Source organism: Lepidochelys kempii, chromosome 11 (assembly GCF_965140285.1).
Source record: "Lepidochelys kempii isolate rLepKem1 chromosome 11, rLepKem1.hap1, whole genome shotgun sequence".
NCBI lineage: Eukaryota > Metazoa > Chordata > Testudines > Cheloniidae > Lepidochelys > Lepidochelys kempii.
In genome coordinates, this window is record NC_136390.1 from 12,206,663 (window position 1) to 12,219,897 (window position 13,235).

The 13,235-nt window shown below is 41.3% G+C and overlaps 1 protein-coding gene across 2 annotated transcripts in view; it reads left to right on the top strand.

The window, feature by feature from the left end:
* KALRN (kalirin RhoGEF kinase) overlaps nucleotides 1–13,235 on the top strand; it is a 637,223-nt gene that overhangs the window by 358,228 nt on the left and 265,760 nt on the right. For both annotated transcript variants that reach the window (XM_073305148.2, XM_073305146.2), the window contains exons 7-8: nucleotides 1,612–1,803; nucleotides 11,207–11,338. In XM_073305148.2, coding sequence (XP_073161249.1) covers nucleotides 1,612–1,803; nucleotides 11,207–11,338 — 324 coding nt within the window. The remainder of the gene's footprint in view (nucleotides 1–1,611; nucleotides 1,804–11,206; nucleotides 11,339–13,235) is intronic.

The following is a 13,235-nucleotide window of genomic DNA, read 5'->3' on the forward strand; positions in this document are numbered from 1 at the left end:
TTAGAATTACTTTGCTATTTTCAAGCCAAGCAAAATTTACAAACCAAGGCCATAGGAGCAGCAAAGAGAGGGGCCAAAAATAAGGCTTATAATGGAAGCTGGATGCCATCATGGCTCCATATTACGATATGCTGCACTGCTATATGTAACTGGGCACAAATGATATTAATAACTGATTTGCATTTGAATTGTCTAATACTTATGCATGCTGTGTATTCATACTGAAGTTATGCATCTCTACCACACTGAGGTCCTGATCCTGCAAACACTTACATGTGTGCTTAATTTCAGGCATGTGAATAGTCCCATTGTAGTCACCAGGGGCTACTCACCTACATAGAGTCATGCATGACCTCAAGTGTTTGCAGGATCAGGACCTTAGACTATTTTATGTACATGTTAAGCCCTTGAATCAGTCAGTCATGATTTTGTGACCGAGAAATTCAAATTGCGTTCCTCCCAGTTGTGGAATTGTTAGGCCAGTGATGCTCATCCTGTGGCTATCAGATTCTTCAGGTCTGATTGGAGTTCCCAATGCACTTCCAGATCTCAGGCTACATTTGTCATGGGAGCCCACCTCTCCTCTGTTAAGAAAGCCGGAGAATACCGAGTACAGGTAAAGAGTCCTAAATTGCTGGGCCTCTCCCAGCCATCAGTGAGGAATAGAAGGAGACAGAGGTGATTGCATCAAATGAAGTTCCAGAAAGCCATAAGGCTGTTGCTATCCAGTGTCCTGACACTGGCATTTTGATGGTGCATCAATATATTGTTGTGATGATTCTCTGTTATGAGGCTTATATTGTAATGAAATATTGGGGTATCATGCTGCTGTGTAATGGCTTTCTGAAATTCCACTTGATAACAAAGTGGGTCTTCAGAGCTTCCAGGCTGAGTACAACCCCTGACGGAAAATTCCCATCAAACAAACAGAAAATGATAAGCTTTCAGTGGGTCTTTTGAACTCTTCTACATTTAGAATGTAATATAAAATGTTATCCCTGCTATGGTATGGGTTAAAAAAATCTATAGAAAAGATAGTTTTCATGAAACTATATAACTTTTATAGCAATTTCATACATCTTCTTAAATTTCTATACAATATTGGTATAATCCCAATAAAATTCTATAGGACTTCTCCATAAGGAATTGTATTAGTCCATCTCGTGACAATGCACCCCTCTTTTAAGGGATCTCATTGATCTCTTGAAATGTAGAATGTAAACATTTTTGCAATTATAATTTGCACCAAGAACTGTGAATGAATGTACCTGAAATACCAAGAATAAGATAAAGAGAGCGGGAAATGAGAAGAAGCTAATTGGGTAAGAGACATCTCAGGTGTCGCAGATGATTTCCCCTAAATAAATAAAATGTGTGTGTGAGGGGGAAATAGATGATGTGCTAAAATATTTCTGTAGGATTTATTTTTAGAATGAAAGGTAGTATGTCTACAAACTACAACTCATTCATATCTAAAAAGCTGCTTGATTGTTCTCACCCCAACTTCTCTGCATCCTTCCAGCTGATGGTGTTTTGAATTTGTAATGAAGATGCAGAATGGCCGTGTTTCTCCCTTCTGTTTATTCATGTTTTTTTCCCCCTAATTTTCAGAATGCCTATGTCAACATCAATCGGATCATGTCAGTTGCATCCAGGCTTTCAGAGGCAGGCCATTATGCTTCCCAGCAAATTAAACAAATTTCTACCCAGCTAGATCAAGAATGGAAGAGCTTTGCTGCAGCTCTGGATGAGCGCAGTACCATCCTAGCCATGTCTGCCGTATTTCACCAGAAGGCTGAACAGGTGAGTTACAGTGAGTTGGAAAATTGTCTACAACCATGTTGGTAACCACTAAAATAAACTCTTATCTGATTGCTACTTTGTCTATATGCAGTGAATTTGGGAGTCTCAATCTGGTTCCTAGTGGACAAGTGTCGAAATCACCAATACCACCACTTCTACTGTAATTGACACAAATCGATTCCCTTATTAGTAATCTAAGAAGAAAGGCTAAGGATTTAATGAACATTCCTTTTCCCTTACAGGTGATCCTCCCCAGTCATAGGTGAGGTACATTGGTACAGTAATGCACTGCCTTGTTCTCTGCATTTCCGTGCAGCTGCCAGGACTATCTCTATTCTATGGATAAATTCAGGATTATTGTGGGTAGGAGAGTAGTGATGATAATGAAATATGTATGTGCACGTATGTATATATCTGCATGCACATACATAATACAGGTCTATACTAGACTATATTTTGTAAGAACAAAGGGCTGTAGGCCAAATTAATATTAATCAAACTCAATAAATTATTTACTATTATTTAATATTGTAGTAGTACCCATAGTTTTTAATTTCATTTAGTCTCACCATCAGAAGTCCATAAAGGTAGTTAGGGCAGCTCCAAAAGATTTCTTCTTTCCTTTGAGCAAAGTTCTGAAGTATATCTTCTAGGAAATAACATAGTTTAATAATTTCTTAACTAGGAAAGACTTGAAGTCTGCCTGCAGATGATACCTTTGCTTTTTAGGCCCAAATCCACTCTGCTTGCAAGTGATGACCTGCCTTTGATTGCTGGCTGTAAGTGGCATTCTTCCTTCAGCTGACAAATACTGCTTTGAGGCTGACTCCTCAGTCTTTTTATGCTCCTTCCTTTGACTCAGTAGTTAATGTCAAGCCCAATGAGTGGATGTGCTTGACGCTCATTTAATAACCCATGATTTGAATGGCTGGAGATTTTCTCCTGCGGTTTCATATACAAACCTGGAGCATGACCAGCTATGTTATATGACTTTTTATTATCCTCTAGACTGTGGGATTCATTTACACAGTAGAATATGTAGTTTTTAGACTGAAGTTTCTTCAGATGCATTTAACAGTTTGTCATCTTCAGATGTCCATTTTTATCTGAATGTGCCAAGAATCCTCTTTATGCAGAATGTAATGTGTATTATCTGTTTTTGCTAGTCTTTTGGGATTCTCGCAGTCTTTTGCTGTGAAAGTCCTCATGTTTGCAGCTAGTCTGGGTTTTGTTTTGGGTTTTTTTGTCTCTTGGAATGCCTTTCTCAAGTAGGATTCAGTTGTGGGGTTAGTTTAGACATGATAATCATTGTTGGTACAATACCCTATAACTGCCTCAGGAATTGCAGATGCAGTCTCAGTTGAAGTTTTCCTAATAGAAACTCCTTCATAGATTAATAAATTCTAAATAAACATTATATTATAATGTTACATTTTCTAACTTTCAGAAATCAACAAAATAAAGGAAGAGGTATGCAGAACCCAGAAAGAGGTATAGAATGTGTGTTACACATTATGACAAAGAGGTTGGTAGTTCCAACCCACTCCTAACGTGTTTTTGCCTTTGAGGCAGTGGGAGAGGGTAGGGGACATGGAGGTGGGGGGGCGGCTTTCCTGGTTTATAGGCATCTTGCTTTTCATTAATCATTGCAATAGATTCTGGAATGAGCTAAGAGATACTTCTGTTGGTGATCTTTGACTTCCTGATGGGAAAAGGATACAACTGAATCCTGTTTTCATTAGGCACTCTGTTTTAGCCTGGAAGGGGGAGACATCTAGCAGATGGATCCATGCCAATGGGCCCTTGTGCGCATACACAGCCCCAGATCAATGGGATCTGCATGGATCCGTCCATACAGATGCATTTGCAGGACTGGGGCCATGGTTTGGTCTTTTGAGATAAGTGAAATTGGTTTTGTTTTCAAATAAGTTGGTGAGTACCTTAAAATTACAGGTGTTCATGCAGATAAAGATGTTTACTTGAAATTTTATTTGCTAATAATGTTGATCTCAGAGAAGAAAATAATGTTTGTCTCAGAAGGCAGCTAAAGGTGTCCAGGGAAAGTCCAGCACAAACAGAAAACAGGATATTTATAACTTCTGCCCTAGAATTATGGCAGATTTCCTCTTGATTTTGTATTTTCTGCTTACACTGGACCAGAACGTAGAGCCATTACTCATCCTCCTGGGCACTTACTCATGTGAAAATACACCCTTGTCTCCAGTGGGGCTATTGTTCTGAAGAAGTGCTTATCCACGTGAGTAAGGGTTGTACACACTAACCCTCTTTCATCGGGCTGTCATGTTTCAGATACATTGAGCACCATAGTGTTTAGACACCAGTCTCTCTGCAGGGCTGTTAATCTTCTACCAGGAATACATTCACATGGAAAAAGAGAAAAGAGAATTATTTAAAGATATCATGAAAAATAATACTTTGTTTTTTATGAGTGAACTCCTGTTTTTCTGAACTTTTAGGCTTGTTTGCAATTTATGAAGTGTTGCTAAGAAATTTTATAACATGAAAGGTAATAGAAACCTGGATTGAACTGCTTGTTAGTTTGGGTGAATTTGTTGTCTTCTTGCCCTCTGAACATCAGAATAGATACTTTGCCTCAGTTGTAGCTTAAAAACAGCTTCATAATAACATCACTTTTAACAACTCTTCTTTTTTCTTTAAAATTGAAAGAAAGGGTCTAAAAATACAGTCTTCTCTTGGCAGCTCTTTAAAGGAACAAAAGTTTTTGCTTCCTGACAGTGACTGGAGTCTCTCAGCCTTGAGAAAACTAGAGCTTTTGTTAACGCTGAGTGGCAGTTGCTCTGCAGTTGGAATAAGAGACAGTTCAGTGGGAGGGGAGCATTGATGTGAAGCCAATAAACTCTGAATGCTGGAAAAATACGATGTGGGAGTCAGCATGTCCTACTCACAGCTCCATCAGCTGGAACTGAAATATTTGGCTTGCTTCAGTAGCTGTAGTAGGATAAACGATTACTTATACACTGAGGATTTAGTAATTTGATCTCTCTGGTACCCTACAAAATGTTAGGTATCAGGAATTTTGTATGAGACTGAGCTTAATGCCTATCAGACATTCCTATTGAAATGGATTATTTTTAATAACCTGTATACAATAAAGAAGGTTTAGATTTCTGATCCACACTGCCTTGGACCTAAATAATTCTGCCCTGGCTTGCAGCTCAGATCATGTCTCTTGTTGCACCCTTCTCTCTTCAAATGGTGCCAGCCTTGATGACACGTTCACCCATTTTACTGACAGTGTTACTCTGTCTTCTTCTTGCCAACCCGATGCATGGATTGCCTATCGGTAATGGGGACTACAAACCCTTCACTGGCCAGGAAAAGGCTACTGAGCTGCTGTGGGTTCTATCAGCCTTGCCCACTATACCTGCATTTGAATGGCGGTATTAGAAGAGGAAAGCACAGCTCAGCTGGGGAGAACAGACATCCAGCTGTCTCTGTGAGAGAGGCCTGGCTGGGGCCAGGAACTGCTTGAGAGCGTGCTGCCTGTTAACACCACCTGAAAGGAAGGTAAGATGATGCAGGACTCAAGTTGACGCCCCACCTGCAGTGTTTTTGAGCACCTCCTTGAAAAGAAGACAGACCTGATGTAAGACTATTGGTGAGACTTGCTACCAGTGACCTCTATGAGAGTCTGCCACCTGCTGGAGCCTCCCTGACAGAAGGAAGGCTTGACACGAGATTATTGTTTGCTATCAGAACCTTGCTTGTTGCTGCAAGCTGAGTCTGTGGTGCCCTGTCTGAAGAGGGTGACAGCCAAATAAACTCCTTTTATTTTGTTACACCTGACCTAGGTCTCCGTAGTGGTTTGCCCCAAGCGCCAGAGTGATCCTGGTCAAACCTCCCTAATCCAGTCTGACAGACCGTTACCGTCTTTTTGTTCAGTCTCTCCTAACAACTCACTTTTTCTGTGATGCCAATCGGAAGTGGGTCTAATAGAATCTTTTCACAGATTTCAGAGTAGCAGCCGTGTTAGTCTGTATTCGCAAAAAGAAAATGAGGACTTGTGGCACCTTAGAGACTAACCAATTTATTTGAGCATAAGCTTTTGTGAGCTACAGCTCACTTCATCGGATGCATCCGATGAAGTGAGCTGTAGCTCACGAAAGCTTATGCTCCGATAAATTGGTTAGTCTCTAAGGTGCCACTAGTACTCCTTTTTTAAATAGAATCTTAGCCATCAAACTTCTGGCATACAGTCCACTGTACCACAGTCCTGGCAAACACAGAGGCAAACACTTTTTTTAATGAAAAGAACCAGGGTATCTGTAACATCTAAGCAGAGAAGGCAGGACCTTTGTTTTTCAAAGTTTCATCTTAAAGACTCCCATACAACAAACTATATGGAACTCAATTTGTTTAGCTTGAAAGGATGAAAGACTGAATCAACAATGCTAGGAGCTGAACTTCCCTCTGTCTTCGTATGCCTCACAATTACATTTGCCTTCCTGGATCTTGTACTGTATACCTGTCACATGTACACAGGTCAAGCTGAACTTGGCTGAAAGAGCTCTAGGATCAAAGCTTTGGTTTTTTTTAAATTAAAAGAAAGGTAGATAAATACCAAATAGATCACAAAGAAACCCCCCAAAATAAAGAAAGGTAGAAAAAACCTTGGAGAGTCAAACAAAGCTTCCTATAGCACATGTTTTTGGTCAAAGGTGAAAATACTTAGTACTAGACCCCCACCACATCACCCAGGTCAGGGTCTGAGTTTGAGGGCATTCAACAGCATGTTTTCCCAATGCCTCCCACTTCAAATGGTGACAGGCCTGATTTTCCTCTCACAGCAGTATAAATGAGGATTAACTCTACTCATGTAAATGGAGGTGAATTGGTGTAAAACCAGTGTGAGAGAGGAATCAGGCCCTATATTTTTAAGTATGATTGACACCACGTTGTGACAGGAGGGTATATCGGATTGTGCCTGTTTTAGGAAGGTATATGAAACTGTGCCTTATTCCTGTTTCACTTCAATGGAGCTGTGCTGATTTACACAAGCTGGGATTCTGGCCCATAGACTGTCAAGGGAGGCAGGAATGAAAATACCAGGTTCTTTCTGTACTTGACAGTGGTTCCTAAAAGAGTTTTAAAGTATTCTTAAAGTGTTCACTTTGAAAACCCTGTCAGAAAGAGCAAATTAACGTCTTCAGTTGGCCAAAGATCTGAACCGTTAACTTTGAATCCAGTTCTGTCCTCAGAAATGCACATGCAGAACTCCCATTAAAAGTAATGGGTGTTGCATACATTCAGCATCTGTGAGCAGAATTTGGATGTTTATGCTGATCCTCTGAAAAGTCAATGGACCATTCAGTTTTCCCCCACCCAAGCAGACTTTATGCTCTCAGAAGCTCTCTGCTAGGATCTATACTAGTCAGGGCCACTTTTCCCTACCATTGCAGGGACCTGAGGCACTAGTGCATTTTTCTCCCTCCTATTCTCCACCTGTGGCACATAATAGTTTAGTCTGCTGTGTGGTCTAATTTTGGTTGCTGGGTTTAGTGGATAGGTGCTGGGTGGTGTTGGTGGCCTGTGATATATAGGAGGCCAGACTAGATCATCTGGTGGTCTCCTCTGGTCTTAAACTCTATGATTCTCGGTCTCTGAGTTTAAGCAAATCTGAGATCTCCTCATGTGATTGTGGGAGGAGTGGGGTGGCCTTTCCTGTGTAAACAATCAATCTCCACCAATCCATAGTTCTATATTAAAGTGTGAGATGGGGTGCACAGGCAGGGATGGGACAGGATGGGCAATGTTTGGAATGTGGGAGGAAAGAAGGGATCTAGAGACAGGTACATTCAGGACATCTTAGCTCAGTCCCTGAAGCAGGAGAAGGTGCCAGCAAATAAAGCAGCTAGAGAGAAGAAGAACCTGCCCGCAAGTGACTTCTTGCTTGGAGGACTCAACAAGGAATTTCAGCTAATAGGGAACTCCAGAGTGTCGGAGCTTGGCCTGAGAGGCAGTCAGGGGTCACAGACCTTGAGGCATAGCAGGCATGAGACTCAGCTTGCTTACTCACACATTGTATGTTCTGGAGGAAGGGTAAGTAGGAGCATGTGCTGTAACACACTGCCTTCTTGTGGTGGGCTTTCCCGACCTGGCTACTGCAGGGTTTGCAGCCTGAGTGAATAAACCCTAGGGCAAGTGATGAATCTGGCTTATGACTTTACAGGGCCTATTTGGGTCAAATCAGAAACACACAGGCTTTTTGTATTGAGGCTTTGTGTTTGTTTGTTTTTAAATGTCTTGGGGGAGGGGTTTTTTGTTTCAGTCTTTCATGGAAGCTTGTAAAACATGTACAGTTATTTAAGAGAGCCATTTTGGTCTATCATTTCAAATCACATTTAAGCAGCTTTTTATGTTCCCAATAGGAGCTGTTCCAGTCTATGGGATAAGTAGGTATTTAAGCAATTAATTTAAACGGTTCTGCACACCCAATAGACAGTAACAGCTTACAGAACTGCCATTCCAACCCAACAGTTAATTAGTTATTTACATTTTAAACGCATCTTTTTAACACAACAAACCACGATTTTATTGTATAAATATATATTTAGCATGAAAATACATGTGCATGTTATAAAGGCACTTGTGTCTTCATAGTGTATCATACTGTGATAAACTAATGTCTCTGCCATTTTCCAAGGTACCTAAATTAATTGTGCCATAATATGACTAATACTTTGCCGAAGTTCATTTAAAAAAAAAAATTGAGCCCTTTCCCTCCTGCCATCCACATTGGTAAAGTGTGTGTCACACTTCCTCCTAGGGGTTGGTCCTCTAGAGGGTAACAGCACTAACGAAGTTACTCCGTTAGCGCAAGTGGCAGAGGTCTGTTCTCCGGTGCTGAAGAGTTCCAGCCCATGCATGGATGCATTGCACTAACAGACATTCTAAACCTGAGTGCCACTGTGGTTTTTGGCATCATGGCTGTGGTTATATAATAACTCGGCACTTTTAGAGCATCTTTTACCAAAGAGTCAGGATCGATGGCACCAGACATACCAACAGTCTGTCGGGGAGAATCAAACCCAGGACTTTTCAACCCCATAAAACTCAGGCCTCCATTACAAGAGTTCAAGAGCATGTTGTTATTATAGTCAGTAGGGCCAGTACTAGAGATGTGATTTAATGCACGAAGCCAATGTATTACATACAACTCTCAAAGCCCTTTACAGACATTAAAGAATTCTCACAATGCCCCTGTGAGACAAGTAAGGATTATTATCCCCATTTTACAGAGGGATAAACTGAGACACAGAAGTGGAAATTTACCTAGGTACAGAGGACCATCATAAGGCCCTCCTCATTATGTAGCCCCACTGTGGGAATGTGTGTATATCTGGGGACTATGAGCAGAATAGCTTGTATTAGGGGGTTTCTGCACTGGTCTGAGAGGGAGAATGTGGTTAGAAGTCAAGAAAGAAGCCATTGGATCGATGACTATGTAGTTCCAGTGGCAGGAACCCCAGCCTATGCTGGTTTCTCCTAGAGGGAATTCAGTTCAGCCCCATGCCCTGACATGAGATGGGAATGTGAATGCCACTAGCCCTGCATAAAACCTGATTACTTAGTTGCTAAAAAACCTTGCAGAGTCAAACCATGCTTCCTATGGTGCATGTTTTTGATCAAAGGCCAATATATTTGGCACTAGCCTCCGTTTACTTAGGCTGTGTGCAGCAGTGTGTGTGTGAATATCACCTAGATAGGTACTGCAGATCAGCAGCAAAAGTCTACACAGCAGCACCCAGGAGTCCTGACCCCCAATCCCTTCTTCCAGATAACACTCCTTTTGTTCAGAGTGGTATCTTGTGGGAGTAGTTGCAGGTTTTAGCCCAGAATTCATTTTTATCGCTGAATCACAGTGTCTTGAAAATAAGGATTTATAATGCAGGCATTTTCAAACCTTGACTATAAGCAGTACTGTGAATAAAATTACCCTGATAATAAAAATAACACACTGATTACAGATGAGATTGGGATAGAAACTCTTTGCTTTGAAGCTCAGTGTGTTCTATGCTTTAAGTGAGTGCTTTGCTAACAAGCCACAGGTGAGCACTTCATGATCACAGCTTTATCTGTTCACGAGGGTGGTTTTGTAGCCATTGTGCGTTCAGCTTCTGGTATACTGCATCTGTTGTTATTATTAGCTGGTTCTTTTATTGATGGCTTTAAAGATCCTTAAGCACAGGGGAGCTAGTTTAACAAGAAGCTGGAGGAAGAGGAAATATTAACAGAGAGTAATGAGGTGACATTAGGAAGGTAGGTAGGTGTCTGCAACATCTGAGCACATTAGAAAGTATGTCAATAGATCAGGCTCCATTTTAAAAAGTGATGTGAGCCCTGAAGAGTAAAGTCCTTTTGTTATATAACAGGCAGCAGAAGTGTGGACTTGCTCACATTGTTCTGTCATGGTGTCTCAGCCCTGAGCCCTTAAGGAGTGAAAAGATGTTTCACCCCCTGAGCCTATTCAATCCCTGGCCTCTCTGCTGAGGCTGCCAACAAAGGTGCTAATTCATATCAATTGGGGTGAGGGTTGGTTTTTTATTTTTTTAATGTGGACATCTGCTCACTAGCAACTGGAATGAGACTAGCCGCTTATTTCAAATAGGCCACTCAACACCATCCGGTGGTATTGATGACTGATTGCTACTGACCTGGGCCAGATTCATATTGATGACCGAGAGGTGAAAGTCTTGGTATCCTATTACCAATTCCCCTGAGCCAGCCTCAGATTGAGAACTGCTTTAACACTTAGAAAATCTTCCTTTCACTGAAATGAATGTCAAAGATGATTTTAATGGGAGTTTTCTGTTACTCATGTGTGTGCTGTTAGGGCCGGGTGAATAGCTGTGCTGAGCTTGTTGGTGGTAAAATCACCCCTGTGTGGACCTCAAGCATAAACAATTGGGGAATTCTGACAATATTAAATGCAATTAGAGCACTGACTGCTTCTTTTCGGTCTATATTTTTATGTTGATTTTAGAAGCAGGGTTGTATTTCTCCTGTTTGTTATTCAAAGGTCCTTCCTTTAGGTATTCCTGAAGTTATTTTGAAAGTGCCCATGCACTTTACTTGTAAAGCAGGAGAAACAGAATCCTCCTCCTTCTAAAGCCTCCCTTAGGCCCAGCTGGTCTACAAAGTTTTGAGTGTATAAGGATCACAGTCACTTGTGTGGTCTGTACCATTTTGTTCCCTCCTGTAAACTCCTGGCATTGTGTTATTAGTTTGACACCGTTCACCTTCTGCTCAGTGCTGCATTCATCTATGGCACTCTGTAAATGGTTCACTGCAATAGTAATATTGTTACCTCCTGGCTAGTGAGTTTGAAACACCCTGCTGATTGCTTTTGGAATTGTTTCAGTTCCTTTCAGGTGTGGATGCCTGGTGTAAAATGTGTAGTGAAGGAGGCCTCCCATCAGAAATGCAAGACCTTGAGCTGGCCATCCATCATCATCAGTCTTTGTATGAACAGGTGACCCAGGCCTACACAGAGGTAAGTGTTTCCAGGAGAAGAATTTTAACAACTGCTAACAGATTGCTTAGCAATAATATCTATACAATTATGCATATTGGAGCTATTTTTAATTGAATAAATCAGTTTTACTTTCCATTGACTCATTGATATGATTGCTTAGTAGGGATAAAGCTAATAAACCTTTAAAATGGTACTTGAGAGATATGTGATCTCTTTACTCATGACTTCACATAGGAGGTCAGATTTGCTCCCAGGCAGTGGGCCCCCAATGCAGTAAGTCAATTTGGAGCAACAGCACAAACTGCAGCCACCCCCACACCTCTGGGGTACCTGTGACCAGCCAAGGCAGCTCACTGGCTGGCCAAGAGATAGGCTGCTTCATTACCTTTCCTGGGCATCCTACAGTAGTGGCGTTGCTGTGTAGCCCTGACTAAATTGCTTTCCGTTGGGAGTGAGTCCCTGCTCCAGTGCAGTTATTCTAATGGGGGTAAAGGGTATAATTTGATTTACTTTGCACACCATCAGCTCTTTTCAGTATCATCAAAGTCCCAAGACAGAGATGCCAGGTCCTTATCGCAGCAAAAGATGTAAAAGACTGTGCCTTACAGTTATATCCATTTGCATAAGCTGGGTCTCAGTAGGGAAATAAGCTTTCTCAGATCTAAAGAGCTTGTGTAAAAAGGATGATGTCAAGGTTGCTAAGACTAAAAACTGCCTTATGGCAGTTTGGCAAAAATCCTATAAAGATTTTCATTATGTTTTTGTCCCTGAATTGATCCAGGCTGTAGCAGGAAATAACTCTCCACAAACAGCTGACATTCAGTGCAATTCACTGCAAACAGACCAGTGCTCGTAGTCTGTATGCTTAGCATCTACATATGGCATAATTTGCTTTGTGCTTCTTTTTTCTCATCAGAGGTTCTTGTTTCTTGTTCTTCACTTCCTCACGCTCAGAAGGCTCTGTATTGTCCTTGATTATCTTTCTGGCCAAAGAGAGCTGGACCTAGTTCCTTACAGGGCTTGCAAAAGCCTCTCCCAAACTGGCTAATAGAAATGTGTACAATAACTGTAGTGATAGTCACTGGACCAGTCAAGGTACCAGGCAACAGAAAATCTGTCTGGAGGCCGAGCACTTCTCCTCCGTTGGGCATTGTAGGGTTAAAATGTGCCCTGTGAAGGCCAGGAAGGCAGTGTAGCCAAGGGAGCTGGATGATGCACTGATTCAACAACTCTCTAGCCTCTGCCAGGTATACAACCCCCAATGGACCTTAAAACCACCCTTCCATGCCAGAGCTTCCAGGAGAAGATGATGGTTGAAATACTGCCTATTGTTAGGATATAGATATTCAGGCCTGTCTGTAGAGGTCTATACTCTAAGAATTTAGGTGTATTCTTATCACTTAGCTAGTTATAGAGGTATAAAAGAAAGAAACAAAATCAATGTCTGCCGGTGTAAGGGCCTTCTCTTACCGTGACCGTCTAAGGTCCTGTTCTTAGGCTAAGGGCTTTGGCTAAGCAGCAGAGGCAGCCAAAAGCTGGGAAGCGACCCGTCACATCCTCACATTCCAAACTAGTCACATTGAAATAAGGCAATCTGGGGCTGTTAGAAAGGTGATCTAATCTATCACCTCCAGAGAAAAGGAAGAGCCTAGAGGATGTAAAAGGAAGTTTAGTTTGATAGTTTTCTGTTTGGTAAGAACTCACTTATCAATAGACACAGCTGAGAAACCCTCATGTCTTTATAGATGTAGTTGTAAAATCCTCACTTCTGTATTGTTTTGTCATTATAGTTCCCACTTTGCATGGTCTCTGTTTGGTTCTGTGATTGTTTCTGTCTGCTGTATAATTAATTTTGCTGGGTGTAAACTAATTAAGGTGGTGGGATATAGTTGGTTAAATAATCAAGTTACAATAT